Source organism: Alosa alosa, chromosome 17 (assembly GCF_017589495.1).
Source record: "Alosa alosa isolate M-15738 ecotype Scorff River chromosome 17, AALO_Geno_1.1, whole genome shotgun sequence".
NCBI lineage: Eukaryota > Metazoa > Chordata > Actinopteri > Clupeiformes > Clupeidae > Alosa > Alosa alosa.
This window is the reverse complement of record NC_063205.1, coordinates 1,418,023-1,432,160: the sequence shown is the minus strand read 5'-3', so window position 1 is coordinate 1,432,160 and position 14,138 is coordinate 1,418,023. Positions and strand designations below refer to the sequence as shown.

General features: G+C 46.3%; 1 protein-coding gene across 1 annotated transcript; it reads right to left on the bottom strand.

Annotated features, from left to right (window-relative positions):
• Nucleotides 1–347: 347 nt before the first annotated feature.
• Nucleotides 348–2,261, bottom strand: fbxl14b (F-box and leucine-rich repeat protein 14b). The gene has a single exon (XM_048268197.1). The coding sequence runs from the start codon at nucleotides 1,566–1,568 to the stop codon at nucleotides 366–368; it is 1,203 nt and encodes a 400-aa protein (XP_048124154.1). The 5' UTR covers nucleotides 1,569–2,261; the 3' UTR covers nucleotides 348–365.
• Between the last annotated feature and the right edge of the window lie 11,877 nt (nucleotides 2,262–14,138).

Below are 14,138 nucleotides of genomic sequence, written 5' to 3'. Positions count from 1 at the left end.
TAGCCAACATGTTTAGGCGCGGTAGTTTAGGAGGAGGAGGTTGAAGCCTATATTGCGACTTGAGAAGAAATAAACATTTTAAAAAGTTTGTTGTTGTTGTTGTTTTTTTTAGTTTGACAAAAGGGCCCAAATATCGTGTTAATTTAACTTTATGTAAACAAAAAAATAACTTGTTTTAGATTTCGCTTAAAATAAGTCACATTTCTGTCGTTTTAATACATTAAATAGCGAGCACTACATAGCCTAGAGCAGGCTGCTCCTTTCTCTTTTTTTAAATAAAGAAAATTTCCCCGCCCTCCTCAACCCCCCCCCCTCCTCCTCCTCCTCCTCCTCTCCCCCCACCCCCTCTAAAACCTCCCCAAGTTTCACCTCGCTTTCTCGCTCTCGGTCATCTGCCACAGGCCCAGGTTCAACACTTTAAGGTACGGAAGCTGCGTGATCCTCTCGAGTCCGCGCTTAGTGATTTTAGTACATCCATACAGATCGATGCCTGTCAGTTGCGTTAAGTGATCCGCTATGAGCTCCAGTCCTTTGTCCGTTATCCGCACACACTGGCCGATGTTCAGGGTCCGTAGCTCGTGCATCTGGCGTACCATCCGGTTGATGCCATCGTCACTGATGTGGCACGAGCAGAGAGATAGCGACTTGAGCTGGTACAGGCCCTGTGCGATATAAGCCAGACTCTGGTCGCCGATCTTGTCGCAAAATGACACGTCGAGGCCGGAGAGCCTGAGCGTGCCCATGGCGAGGTGCATGATGCCAGTGTCACTGATGTTGTCACACGAGCGCAGGTTGAGCGTCCACAGGCTGGTCATGTGCGAGAGGTGGATCATGCCAGCGTCGGAGATTCCTCCGCAGAAGCTCAGGTTGAGCACGCGGAGCCGCGTGAGGCCCTTGGAGATGTGCTTGAGCGACAGGTCCGTGAGCTTCTGGCAGTCCTGCAGCGTGAGGTGCTCGAGACTCAGACAGCCTTCTGCGGCGCTGCGGGTCATGCCCGCGAGGTGCCCGATGCCCACGTCAGACACGTGCCGGCACGAGCGCAGGTTGAGGCTCTTGAGCCGGTGCAGCCCCCACGCGATCAGCAGTAGCCCGGTGTTGGTGATGTTGCTACAGCCGCCGAGCTCGAGCACCTCCAGGTTCTTCAGGTACTGCGCGATGCGGCCCAGGCTCGAGTCCGTGATCTGCTTGCACAGACTTAGGTTGAGCACCCGCAGGGACGGGATCTCCTGCACGAACGCGTGCCCCAGGCCGTTATCCGTTAAGTTGTAGCAGCCGCTGAGGTTGAGGCTCTCGATGTTAGGCATCCCCTGTATCACGTAGCTCAGGCTACGCCGCAGGCTCAGAATCTGCACCCGCCGGATGCCGCGGGCCTGAAGGCTGGGGAAGAGCGACGGGTTGGCCCTGCGCAGATGCAGCTTGGCTTCCACCCCCCGCCACACCGATTTGTGGTAAGAGGCGTCTCTCCACGCCGTACACACTTGTGCCACCCTGCCTTTGTCCCTGACGTCCAAGTAGCTGAAAATCATGGCTAGAATCTCGGGGAAGAGGCACGAGACGTGCGTCTCCATCTTACGTCCGAATAAAAAAATAGCCTACTTCGGCAAGCCCACCTCTCTTCTCCCCCTTCGCGAAGCGTAGTCCCTTATCCGGGGAAAAAACGGCCCTTTTCCCAGCCGTTCTCCCGTTCTCTTTTTCACATTTAACTGTGCAAATCGATCAACTCCACGTCCCACGTGATCCGTCTGGTTGCGCAGTAGGATTCAAATGCAAAAAGCCAAAAAACCTCCCAACGAAAGCCCAACGCCAACGGGCGAAGCGCGCGCGGGCAGTCAGGCAACGCTACCCATTTTGTGTTCAGACAAACGCCCTCGGTCGACGCGAGGATCTAGACGGTCGTACATTTTCAAAGAGCCCTCGAAACTATTCCAAACAGTCGCCGTGAGAGAAATACAGAAATATTGGAGCGTCGATAAGACTCCGCGAGGTTTAAAAGAGGAGGTTTTCGTTTCGTTTAGTATTTGTGCTCAGCTCGCACGCATTGCCGAGCTGTGGGGCTTCCTGCTGCCTTTGTCTGATCGGTTCAAACTGACTTGGCAGGGCCGCGAGCATCGGGTCGCTGCAGGGAGGGGGGGGCGCACTCCAAAACAATAAAACAGCTAGATTAACACACCAGAAGCCTCTCAAATATAGAATTGGACTGCAAAATACCATCTAAACTCAGTGTTTGTGAGCTCGCGTTAATTAAAGCACATATGAGACGGTTTCGTGTGTTCCCTTTTGTCTCCCCTCTCTGTGAGCAGCAGAGTGGTTTAGTCCAACTCAGCTGGAACAGTAAGAATAGTTCCCCTGGAAACCAACTTCTTACAATTCACTTCACTTTACTCTTAACCCTTTGAGTGCGGGCCAATCGCTCCACTTTATTGTTATTCGAGGGTACGTTAGATTGGTTGTTTGTAAGGTATGTGGTCGTAACGCACTTTAAACCGAGTGTGATGTGAACTCGGAGATTTGGCTGCGTGTGTCTCTGCAACTGCTCGTTTCTCTGTAACAAAGACGAGGCAAGTGGCTGGCTAGAGCAGGAAGCGCCATTTGCTTGTTTCAAAAATGAATACATTGAAGACTGCTTTCTCATTAACAAGGTTACATTGTTACATTTCAGAATCGATACATTTGTAACTGCAACAGGCTACTGTTCTATTTATAAAACTATGTAGGTTTTACCACGATTTCTTTTATTTTAAAGATACTTCTAATCTAAAGAGTAGGCTAGGCTATTTTATTTTTAGAATTGTGTATGATTCTTTAAGGTCTAATCCATTCCAAATAAAGTTTCGAATATTATATATTATATTATTATAGAATAATATTTTTCATTTAATATTATAAATTCAGTTAATTATTTGCATGCATAGTATATTAATAACACTTGTGGGATGAGCACAGCAAGCTCAATATTATAATCAGTAAACTGGAATTAATTACCAATTTCATTTCCCTTAGTCCTGCATTTTATACATGGGCTATTACAGATGAAGTAATTGGTATAGCCTATGATTAATTAGCAGTGATTTCGCTGCTTCTGGTGAACATGGGCCAGAATTTCAATTCATGTCTGAAAGGTTCTAATCAAACACCATCCTCAAATCAAACACCATCTTCAAATCAAATACCATCCTAATCAAACACCATCCTCAATTACGGCCATTTGGCCTCCTCAGAACATGGGAGAATAGGCACTAAACATTCACACTAATCATTTAGCCGTGGCCTACTGACTTGCAACCGGAGGGTGGCAGGTTCGAACCCCGACCAGTAGGCACGGCTAAAGTGCCCTTGAGCAAGGCACCTATAACCCTCACTGCCCCCCGGCCTCAGGCTGTTGTAGCAGGCAGCTCACTGCCGGATTAGTGTGTGCTTCACCTCACTGTGTGCTGTGTGTTTCACTAATTCACGGATTGGGATAAATGCAGAGACCAAATTTCCCTCACGGGATCAAAATTCTTGAATTTCCCCTAGGGATCAATAAAGTATATCTATCTATCTATCTATCTAAAGAGTATATATACTTATACTTATACTTCACATTAATCATTCACATTAATCATTCACACTAACAGACACTCTAGATTCCATCTTCACTACCTCAGGGTGGTGAGTGTACGAGGGGCAGTGAGGTGTGTGTGTGTGTGTGTAGGTGGGGCAGTGAGTGGTGTGTGTGTGTGTGTGTAGGTGGGGCAGTGAGTGGTGTGTGTGTGTGTGTATGTGTAGGTGGGGCAGTGAGTGGTGTGTGTGTAGGTGGGGCAGTGGCTGGTGTGTGTGTGTGGGGGGCAGTTGGTGTGTGTGTGTAGGTGGGGTGGGGCGGTGTGTGTGTGTATGTGTAGGTGGGGCAGTGAGTGGTGTGTGTGTGTGTGTGTTGTAGGTGGGGCAGTGGCTGGTGTGTGTAGGTGTGTGTGTAGGGGGGAGGGGCAGTGAGGGTCTAACAGCAGGGGGCCGTCTGGAAGCAGAAATGTGCTCAGAAGAGTTATTTACATAAGGCCGCTCTACTGCCTACCCACCTAACACACACACACACCTCAGACACACCCTGTCATACACACACAAGCACATATTTAAACATGCACAAACATACATACTGACACACTTCTGCAACCCCCCTCAACATCCACACACACACACACACACACGTTCGCGCGCATGCACGCACACACACATACACACACACACACACACACACACGGTCTCTCACTGGGGCATTTTTAGCTAATATGACAGGAGAGGTCTTGCAGAAGTTGCCGGAGTGTGTCGAAGTGGGGCTCGGAGAGCAGCACAAACAGAACATACACACACACACACACACACAGCATAAACAGAACTCTGTTTACAAAGAAGAAGCAGTGCTGCTCCACCTGACAGCACTCATCCTGACACACACACACACACACATACGCAATACAGACACATGCACACACACACACACACACACACACTGTACAGCATGATACCCCCCCCCCCCCTGCCCCCCATGCACACACAGCAGAACTTGGCAGCATGCATCTCAGCAGCACCAACCCCTCAGACACACATCAACACACACACACACAGACAAACGCCTCCCCATACACGCACACACCACACACACACACACACACACACACACACACACACACACACACAGACACACACACAAACACACCACACACACACACACACACACACACACACACAGACACACACACACACACACCACACACAGATCTTCTCTTCCTCATCTCCTCCTCCTCCTCTTCTCCTCCTCTCTTCTTCCTCTCCTCTTCCTCCTCCTCTCTTCCTCCTCTCCTCTCCTCCTCCTCCTCTCTCTCCTCTCTTCCTCCACCTCCTCTCCTCCTCTCTTCCTCCTCTCCTCTTCTCTCCTCTTCTCTTTCTCCTCCTCTCTTCCTCCTCTCCTCTCCTCCTCTTCTCCTCCTCCTCTCCTCCTCCTCTTCTCCTCCTCTCTTCCTCCTCTCCTCTTCTCATCTCCTCCTCTGTCTCTCCTCTTCTTCTCCTCTCCTCTCCTCTCCTCCTCCTCCTCTTCTCATCTCCTCCTGTCTCTCCTCCTCCTCTTCTCCTCCTCCTTCTCCTCCTCCTCTCTCTGTGCTCTCTGAAAGTCACTGCCCTGAAAGCAGACCTGCTGAGATGCCCACCACACACACACACAAACACACACTCACACAGACATGCACGCACATACACGTGTGCGCACACACACACGTGCACACACATACACACACACTCACAAGTGTGGATGACGTTAGTTTAAAATTGAAGTGGCTGTGGTGGTAAACAGCAGTTGAAATCATTTATACAGCAAAGCTACATACATTGTGTCCTGACTACCGATGCTGTTTTTTTTGTGTGTGTGATTTGTTTAATATTGTGTCTCTTGAAACCTTTTGCTTTTTTTCATGAAGTTGACCGCCAATCTTTAAGTTGCATGGTTGAGGTTTCGACTCACACGTGTTTCTAGCGACTGCTAGGTAGCATCACACCTCTGCTGTATAGCTATGCTAGGTATCATTCAGCACACCCTCTGCTGTATATATGCTAGGTAGCTGGAGTGCTACTCCCTCTGCTGTATGCTGTATAGCCACTCTGCTGGATGCTAGACTCACACCTTTGCTCTATATAGCTATGCTAGGTAGCGACTTCGCACGCCCTCTGCTGTATAGCTATGCTAGGGACTCGCTGCTCTATTAGCTATGCTAGGTAGCATTCACATTTCCTTGGCTCTATAGCTATGCTAGGTAGCGACTGCCACGCCTCTGCTGTGGTATAGCTAGTGCTAGGGACTCGCTTGCTCCCATAGCTATGCTAGGTAGGCCATCACACGCTTCATGGTTAGCTATGCTAGGGATCCCTCACTGATACCTATGCTAGGTAGCTGCACTCAAGCATGACCCAAGCTGTATAGTAATGCTAGGGACTCTGCTACACTTTGTTCTAGAAGAGTGCTAGGGTAGCCGCACTCTGCCACGCCTCTGCTGTATAGGGCCATGCTAGAGAGATTCCCCGCTGCCCATAGCTATGCTAGGTAGCCACCGCCACGCCTGCTCTATAGGCCATGCTAGGCAGCAAACTACGGTCAGCCTGCTGTATAGCTATGCTAGGACCTCACACGCCCCATACCTATAGCTAGATGACTGCCACGCTGACCTGCTGCATAGCAATGTTAGGGGACCTGCCACTTGCTCCTATAGCTGGCGCTAGTGTAGTGACTGCCACGCCTCTGCTCTATAGCTATGCTTAGGTATGACCTCACTCTGCTGCATTGTTGTGTTAGGGGATCCACACGCCTGCTCTATAGCTATGCTAGGTAGCTTACTAAGCTCGCCTCTGCTGTATAGCTATGCTAGGGACTCGCTCGCCTCTGCTCTATAGCTATGCTGAGTAGCGACTCGCTACGCCTCTGCTCTATAAGCTATGCTAGGTAGCTTAATTGCCACGCCTCTGCTGTATAGCTATGCTAGGGACTCGCTACGCCTCTGCTCTATAGCTATGCTAGGTAGCGACTCGCTACGCCTCTGCTGTATAGCTATGCTAGGGACTCGCTACGCCTCTGCTCTATAGCTATGCTAGGTAGCGACTCGCTACGCCTCTGCTGTATAGCTATGCTAGGGACTCGCTGCTCTATAGCTATGCTAGGTAGCGACTCGCTACGCCTCTGCTCTATAGCTATGCTAGGTAGCGACTCGCTACGCCTCTGCTGTATAGCTATGCTAGGGACTCGCTACGCCTCTATACCTATGCTAGGTAGCGACTCGCTACGCACCTGCTGTATAGCTATGCTGGGGTTCGCTCGCCTCTGCTCTATATAGCTATGCTAGGTAGCGACTCGCTACGCCTCTGCTTTATAGCTATTCTACGGACTCGCTACGCCTCTGCTGTATAGCTATGCTAGGTAGCGACTCGCTACGCCTCTGCTCTATAGCTATGCTAGGTAGCGACTCGCTACGCCTCTGCTCTATAGCTATGCTAGGGACTCGCTACGCCTCTGCTGTATAGCTATGCTTGGTGAACGATTCACCTATTACAAGTTTGTTTACCATCAAATTGGCTTCGTAAAGGTCATATTAAGGTCAAATTGGCTTCGTAAAGGTGATAATAAGGTCATGTTGGCTTTGTAAAGGTCATGTTAAGTTCAAAAAGGTGAAAATCTTGCATAGTGTACCTTTAGCCACTCGGATTACCCCCCAACATTCTAAGTCACTTTTATACATCAGATTGTTGTATTGCATCGTCATATCATACACAATTTGAAAGTGTAGACTCTTGGGCATCAATATGTATATACACTCTAAAAAATGCTGGGTTATTTTCTCAACCCAAACGCTGAGTTGAAACTGTTAGGGCATTGTGTGGGGTTGTTTTACTCATGTTGGGTTATTTTCTGTAACCCAGCTTGTTGGGTTGATAGTTTAGGACAGCGCCCTCCTCTCCCCACCTGACGGAGCACACTACTCAGCACCAGGGTAACTTTAACACAGCTGCATAGTTATTTGAGGATTCGAGAAGGAAATGGTTATTCTTTCAACCGTCCATACAGTCCAGCAGCTGTCAACATGCAGTGGAAATCAGGCGATTTTGGAAGGTAATATCTGCTTTAACTTTTTTATTATTATTATTCAGACGGATTTTAAAAGTAGCCTACACCCAGGATACCTTCATTGATATGAATGGATATTCTGCCTGCCAATTCGTTCAGCCTAAGCAGGTTAAGGATTGTGACATTCAAGCCAGCTAACGTTAACTAACATTAATTTACAGTCTTACAATTACTGCTCATGTTAATGTTAAATCTACACAAAGACAGACTCTTAAAAACATAGTTCTGTGTTGACTGGGTATGAACTGCTGAACAGAAACAAAACAAACTTTACAAAGAACTAAAATTAGCATACCAACAGCTGGCTAGGTTAACGTTAGCAGGCCAGTTGATGCAGCCTAGCTAACAAATGCTTCGTGTTAGTGCAGCATGTGTGTCATGTCTGTACAGTCAAATGGTCTCGTGCAGTAGTCATCATGCCAAACAACATATTAATTCAGGAACAGGGTAGCTTCATATTATAGCCATATAACTTACTGGGTGGTTTTGGTGGTAACATTAACGTTACAGACAACTTGAATTTAACTAACTGAATGTGTTAACATCAGGAACTATCACTACCTAACGTTAATATTACTGAGCGTATGTTTGTCAGTCTGCTGTTAAACAACTCCATGAGGTGGTCATGGTTTCCGGTGTGTTGCGCTAATATTTTGTCTCCGAATTTTAATGTTTGTCAACATCATTCACTGATCATAGTTCGTGAAAGTCTTGATCTAAAGTTCTGCAGTGATTAATTTACTCTTTTTCTTTCTTTGATTGACAGGGCTGACCCCAAATGGACCGTGGAATCTAGCTGTCTTCATGGAGTAACTTATCACATGCTGATGCTGCTTTTAGAGTAGGCTATCCATTCAAAATAAAGTAAACTGTCAAATAAATAATTATGTCGAACTGTTTTATTTCATTGCATGGCTATTTGTTGCCCATTTTCTCTCAATGCAACCCAAATACTTGGTTTAGAAAACCCGACAACTGGTTATTTTAACTAGCAGTTCTGTTGATATAACCCAGTGGTTTGGGTTGAATCTATACCCAATATACTGTGTGAATTTTACTCAACATTTATATAGTTATAACCCAGCACATTGGTTACCTTTACCCAGTCTATTGTGCCAATTTAACTAACGTTGTGTTGATATAACCCAGTGTTTTGGTTAGAATCATACCAATCTGCTGGGTTTAATAATGTACCCAGACCATTGGGTTAGGATAACTCAATGTGGTGTTGGTCCAATAGTTAACCAGCGGCTGGGTTATATTTGGGTTATTTTTAACCCAACATTTTTTAGAGTGTAAGTATAAGTATATATACTCTTTTGATCCCGTGAGGGAAATTTGGTCTCAGCATTTATCCCAATCCGTAAATTAGTGAAACACACACAGCACACAGTGACAGTCTGACATGACAATGCATGACAATTTGAATTGTAAAATACGTGTAGTGTAGTGTAGCCCCCCACCCTCCCCAACATTCTAAATCATTTTTATACATCAGATTATACATCAGATTGCATAGTCGTATCATACACCATTGGAAAGTGTGGACTCTTGGGCATCAATACATGACACTTGTAAGTGTGTGTGTGTGTGTGTGTGCATGTGTGTGTACTGGATAGACGCCTGTATGTGAGTGTGTGTTAACTGGATAGACGACAGTGTGTGTGTGTGTGTGTGTGAGTGTGTGTGAACTGGATAGACTACTGTGTGTGTGTGTGTGTGAACTGAATAGACTACTGTGTGTATGTTTGAGTGTTGGTGTATGTGTGTGTGAGTGTGTGTGAACTGGATAGACTACTTTATGTGTGTGTGTGTAAGTGTGTGTGAACTGGATAGACGACGTAGAAGTGTGTGTATGTGTGTGTGTGTATGTGTGTGTGTGAGTGTAAGTGTGTGTGTGTGTGTGTGTGTGTGTGTGTGTGTGTAAGGTTGTGTGTGTGTGTGAGTGTGTGTGTGTGAACTGACTAGGCGAGTGTGTAAATGTTGAGGTGCCAGAGCAGAGTGGCGTGTAGCGGAGATGTGCAGGTCATGTGACCATCGTGCTGATTCAGAAGAGACAGATAATTGGATAATTGTGCGGGACGGCACAATACTGATAACTGCACACACACACACAAACACACACACACATGCTCACACACACACACATCACATATGATTACACTCATACACATGCTCACACACACACACATGCTCACACACAGGACCGAAAACTGTGCTCTCACACTCATACACACACACACACATCACATATGATATTACACACACATGCTCACACACAGGATCGAAAACTGTGCTCTCACACTCATACACACACACACACATCACATATGATATTACACACACATGCTCACACACAGGATCGAAAACTGTGCTCTCACACTCATACACACACACACACACACCGCACTGATAACTGCGCTCCAGGCACTCGTTACCACGGAGACACAGACGTGTGTCAACATGCTGCTGTGAGCTGTCACTTCACCAGGAGTGAACACACACATACAGACACACGCACACACACACAGACACAGATACACACACACAGACACACACACGCACGCACAGACACACACACGCACACACACACACACGCATAGGGGCTCAGGCTACTTTAGTGTCACACACACACTCACAACAAGTTCACGCTACTTTAGTGTCATACACACATATAACTGCTTACTCACTCACAGGTTGACACTGTCACACATACAAATGCACACACACACACACACACACACACACACACACACATATTAAAGCCAGATCAGGGCTTCTTTCTCCCTCTCTCTCTCTCTCTCTCTCTCTCTCTGCTTTGATCATAACTCTCAGGAGGGGCATCAGGAGAGAGAAAGGGACAGAGAGGGAGAGAGAGAGAGAGAGGAGAGAGAGATTGAAAGACTGAGAGAGAGAGAGATAGAAAGTGAGAGATGGACAGAGAGGAAGAGAGAGAGAGTATATAAGTATACGTATATATACTCTTTTGATCCCGTGAGGGAAATTTGGTCTCTGCATTTATCCCAATCAGTGAATTAGTGAAACACAAACAGCACACAGTGAACACACAGTGAGGTGAAGCACACACTAATCCCGGCGCAGTGAGCTGCCTGCTACAACAGCGGCGCTCGGGGAGCAGTGAGGGGTTAGGTGCTTTGCTCAAGGCACTTCAGCTGTGCCTACTGCTCGGGGTTCGAACCGGCAACCCTCCGGTTACAAGTCCGAAGCGCTAACCAGTAGGCCACGACTGCCTAAGAGAGAGAAGGGGAGGGAGGAGGGAGAGAGAGAGAGAGAGAGAAGGGGAAAGAGAGAGAGAGAGAAGAGGAGAGGAAGAGTTGCGTGTTGAGGCTGGAAAACAGTAAGTACACCACCCTCCAAAACCTGGATGATTCATGCTGACAAACACACACACTCAAGTTTACACACACACACACACACACACACAAATGCACATGGAGAGGGTATAGGTTTTCACACCTACACACGCGTACACACACACACACACACACATACACACCTACAAATAGGCTCAGGTGTGCTTGGGGGTTTAGGGTTAGGGTTTTATGAATTTGTGCCTCTGTGTATATATGCCCCAGTGTGTGTGTGTGTGTGTGTGTGTGTGTGTATGCATGTTATGTCTACTTGTGTGTGTGATATCTGAGTGAGAGTTTGTGTGTGTATGTATTGGAGTATCTGAGGGCTCTGCACTGCTGAAAAAAACAGTCTGTCCAGCTAAAGGTGGTTTGCTGGTTGACCAGCTTGTTAACCAGCTTGTTTGACCACCCTATGATGGTTGACCTGCTAGACCAACAAAACTCTTGTGAAAACATACCTTCAGCTGGTTTACCCAGTTTACGATGGTGATTCAGCTGGTTTTGCTTGTCGTACCACCTTAAGCTGGTCATTTTAGCTGGTGTTGCTGGTCTACACTGCTGGTTTAACTGGCCATGCCAGCTTATGTTGGTCATTCTAGCAAACCAGCATGACCAGCTTGACAGGTTGGTCACCAGCATGACCATCTTACATCAGCTGTATCCCACAAGACAGGCTGATCACACCAGCATGACCAGCTTCCTCAGATGGTCATGCCAGCATATCCAGCTGGTGGCCTAACCAGCTACACCAGCAAAGACCAGCAAGAGCTGGAAGAAAACCAGCAAAGACCAGCTAAAACAAGCTAAAACCAGCCCAAAACCGATCTTTTGAAACTGGATTCCAGAGTTGTTGTTTTTTTAAACTGCCGGTTAACTTTTGTTGTGTGGACAGCAAAACCGGCATTTTTGGTGACTCAGCCCCGCCCCTAAACTCAGCCATCGCACTCAACCTGACGCTCTGCTCGTCAGAACAAACCAAACCATTTGCTCGTCATATTAAAAAAAAATATTTTCCTTGTCATGATACAGTATCAGCCTTTTGTGGCTAAGCTAACAACACATCAGTTAGGCTACATTAAATGTGAGCTTACCTATGCCTATAGCATGTTAATTTCTCTTTACCTCCTCTATACCAGACACCTGTGTGTGTGTGTGTGGGTGTGGGTGTGTGTTCTCCAACTTGCTCTATACCAGACACCTATGTGTGTGTGTGTGTGTCAGGATGGAAATTAACGACTACCACAAATGCGTAGTTTTGTGCTGGCAGGTGAATTTTGGTCAACTTACCAGCCACTGTGTCGGGTAGAGCTTAGCATACCTCACAAATAGTCAGGATCCGCTCCAATTTTCATACTTATTGACGGGTTAAAAATAATAAAGCAAGTTCAGCTGACTATAGCCTAACGCTACTTCAGCCTATAAGGGTAAATCGCTTGATTTGAAGTTCTACAACTCAGAGGAGTCAGCCAATCGCAGCATAGCCACAGGCACTGGTGCAATGCTTTCACTTCACTACCATTAAGAAACTGTCACTATGCTTTCATGTGCCACCGCTAGATTATTTCAGGATGACTTATGACAAAAATCTAGTGAGATCTGTGGATCTGCGTTATATCTTCACAAGCTAATATTCTCACGTAATAATTTTTGAATTGGCCCGTGGCTCAGGTATTTCAATCCGGCCCGCGAACACGCCAGTTATTTAGACCTATGAGGCAGACAGACGGACATCTCCACACCCATTCGTCGTGGTGGAATATCTCACAAACTTTCATTCAAGAAATTACAAACCGTATATCAGAATAAACAAGCAGAATTTCATCGAATACAAAGGTGTAAAGCATTCCATTATACGTTATAGCCGCTCCAGAGTAATCCGGATTTGAAATTGAAGCAAATGTCTACACAGTCTCCAACGCTGGCTTTTGTCATATATGATAAGGCCAAATACAAAAATAAATGTTAACAATATCGCCTAGATAACTGTAAAACCAGAGTTTTTCCAATGTAGTTTCACAAAAAATGCTAAGCAGGCATATTAAGTTTCTTAAAGTGAGCTGTGCTTAAAATTGTTCAAAGTGCATGATTTCATTACAGGCCAAATAGAAAATAAATGCTCAATGTTAAATATAGCCTTGATACCTGTAAATATTTAAATCAGATGATGTACAGTATAGTTAGATCAAGTAGAGAGTTGGATTATAGGATGCTCCAGAACTCACACAAACGGAGTCTTAAAGGAGCCACACCACTTTTATGACAAGACACTATAGCATATGAATGTGGTTCTGTTGACCTTTAGTTTTGTTGCTACTGTACTTGGAGGACAGGTTGGTTTAGGGCAAAACTCAGCACATTTTAGTCAGACACAATAATGCTGACAACCGCGGATCATTTTGGGTAGCCTACTATAATCATGATATCACATTTTCATGCCGCTTCTAGTGGCTGGTAAAAAGTTGAGTGGCTGGTAGATTTTGGGATCCACCAGCCACAGTGGCAGGTAGAAAAAATATTTAATTTCCATCCCTGGTGTGTGTAGGTGAGTGTATGTGTGTGTGTGTGTGTGTGTGTGTGTGTGTGTGTGTGTTATACCAGACCTAATACAAAACGTAAAAGCATGTCCACATATATACGCAGTCACAAACCCTGAAAATGATCTTTATAGTTTTATTTCTGTAGGAATGCTTATCCAGAGAATGTCTAGCTTATCTCACGTTACTGCTTTTGGAATGTTATTGTCTCTTTCTCTTCTCAGGGATCAGAAGTTCTGCCTGCCACAGCTTCATCTATTGGCTCAAGCATATGCACTACAGCACTTCCTGCACCGAACACAGCGCCATCTATTGGCCTGGCATATACACTACAGCACTTCCTGCACCAACAGGCACACATGTAGATGTAGGAGTGTGAGCACAGCTCTCGGGCCTGCGTAGTCACAATCATAACACACACACACACACACACACACACACACTACACACACACACACCACACACACACACTGCTGAAGCACAGCTCTCGGGCCCACTCAGTCACAATCATACTTACACACACACACACACACACACACACTACACACACACTACACACACACACACTACACACACACTACACACACACAC

Excerpts from the sequence above, each read along its gene's own strand:
- fbxl14b (XM_048268197.1), bottom strand. The coding sequence starts at position 1,568 with ATGGAGACGCACGTCTCGTGCCTCTTCCCCGAGATTCTAGCCATGATT.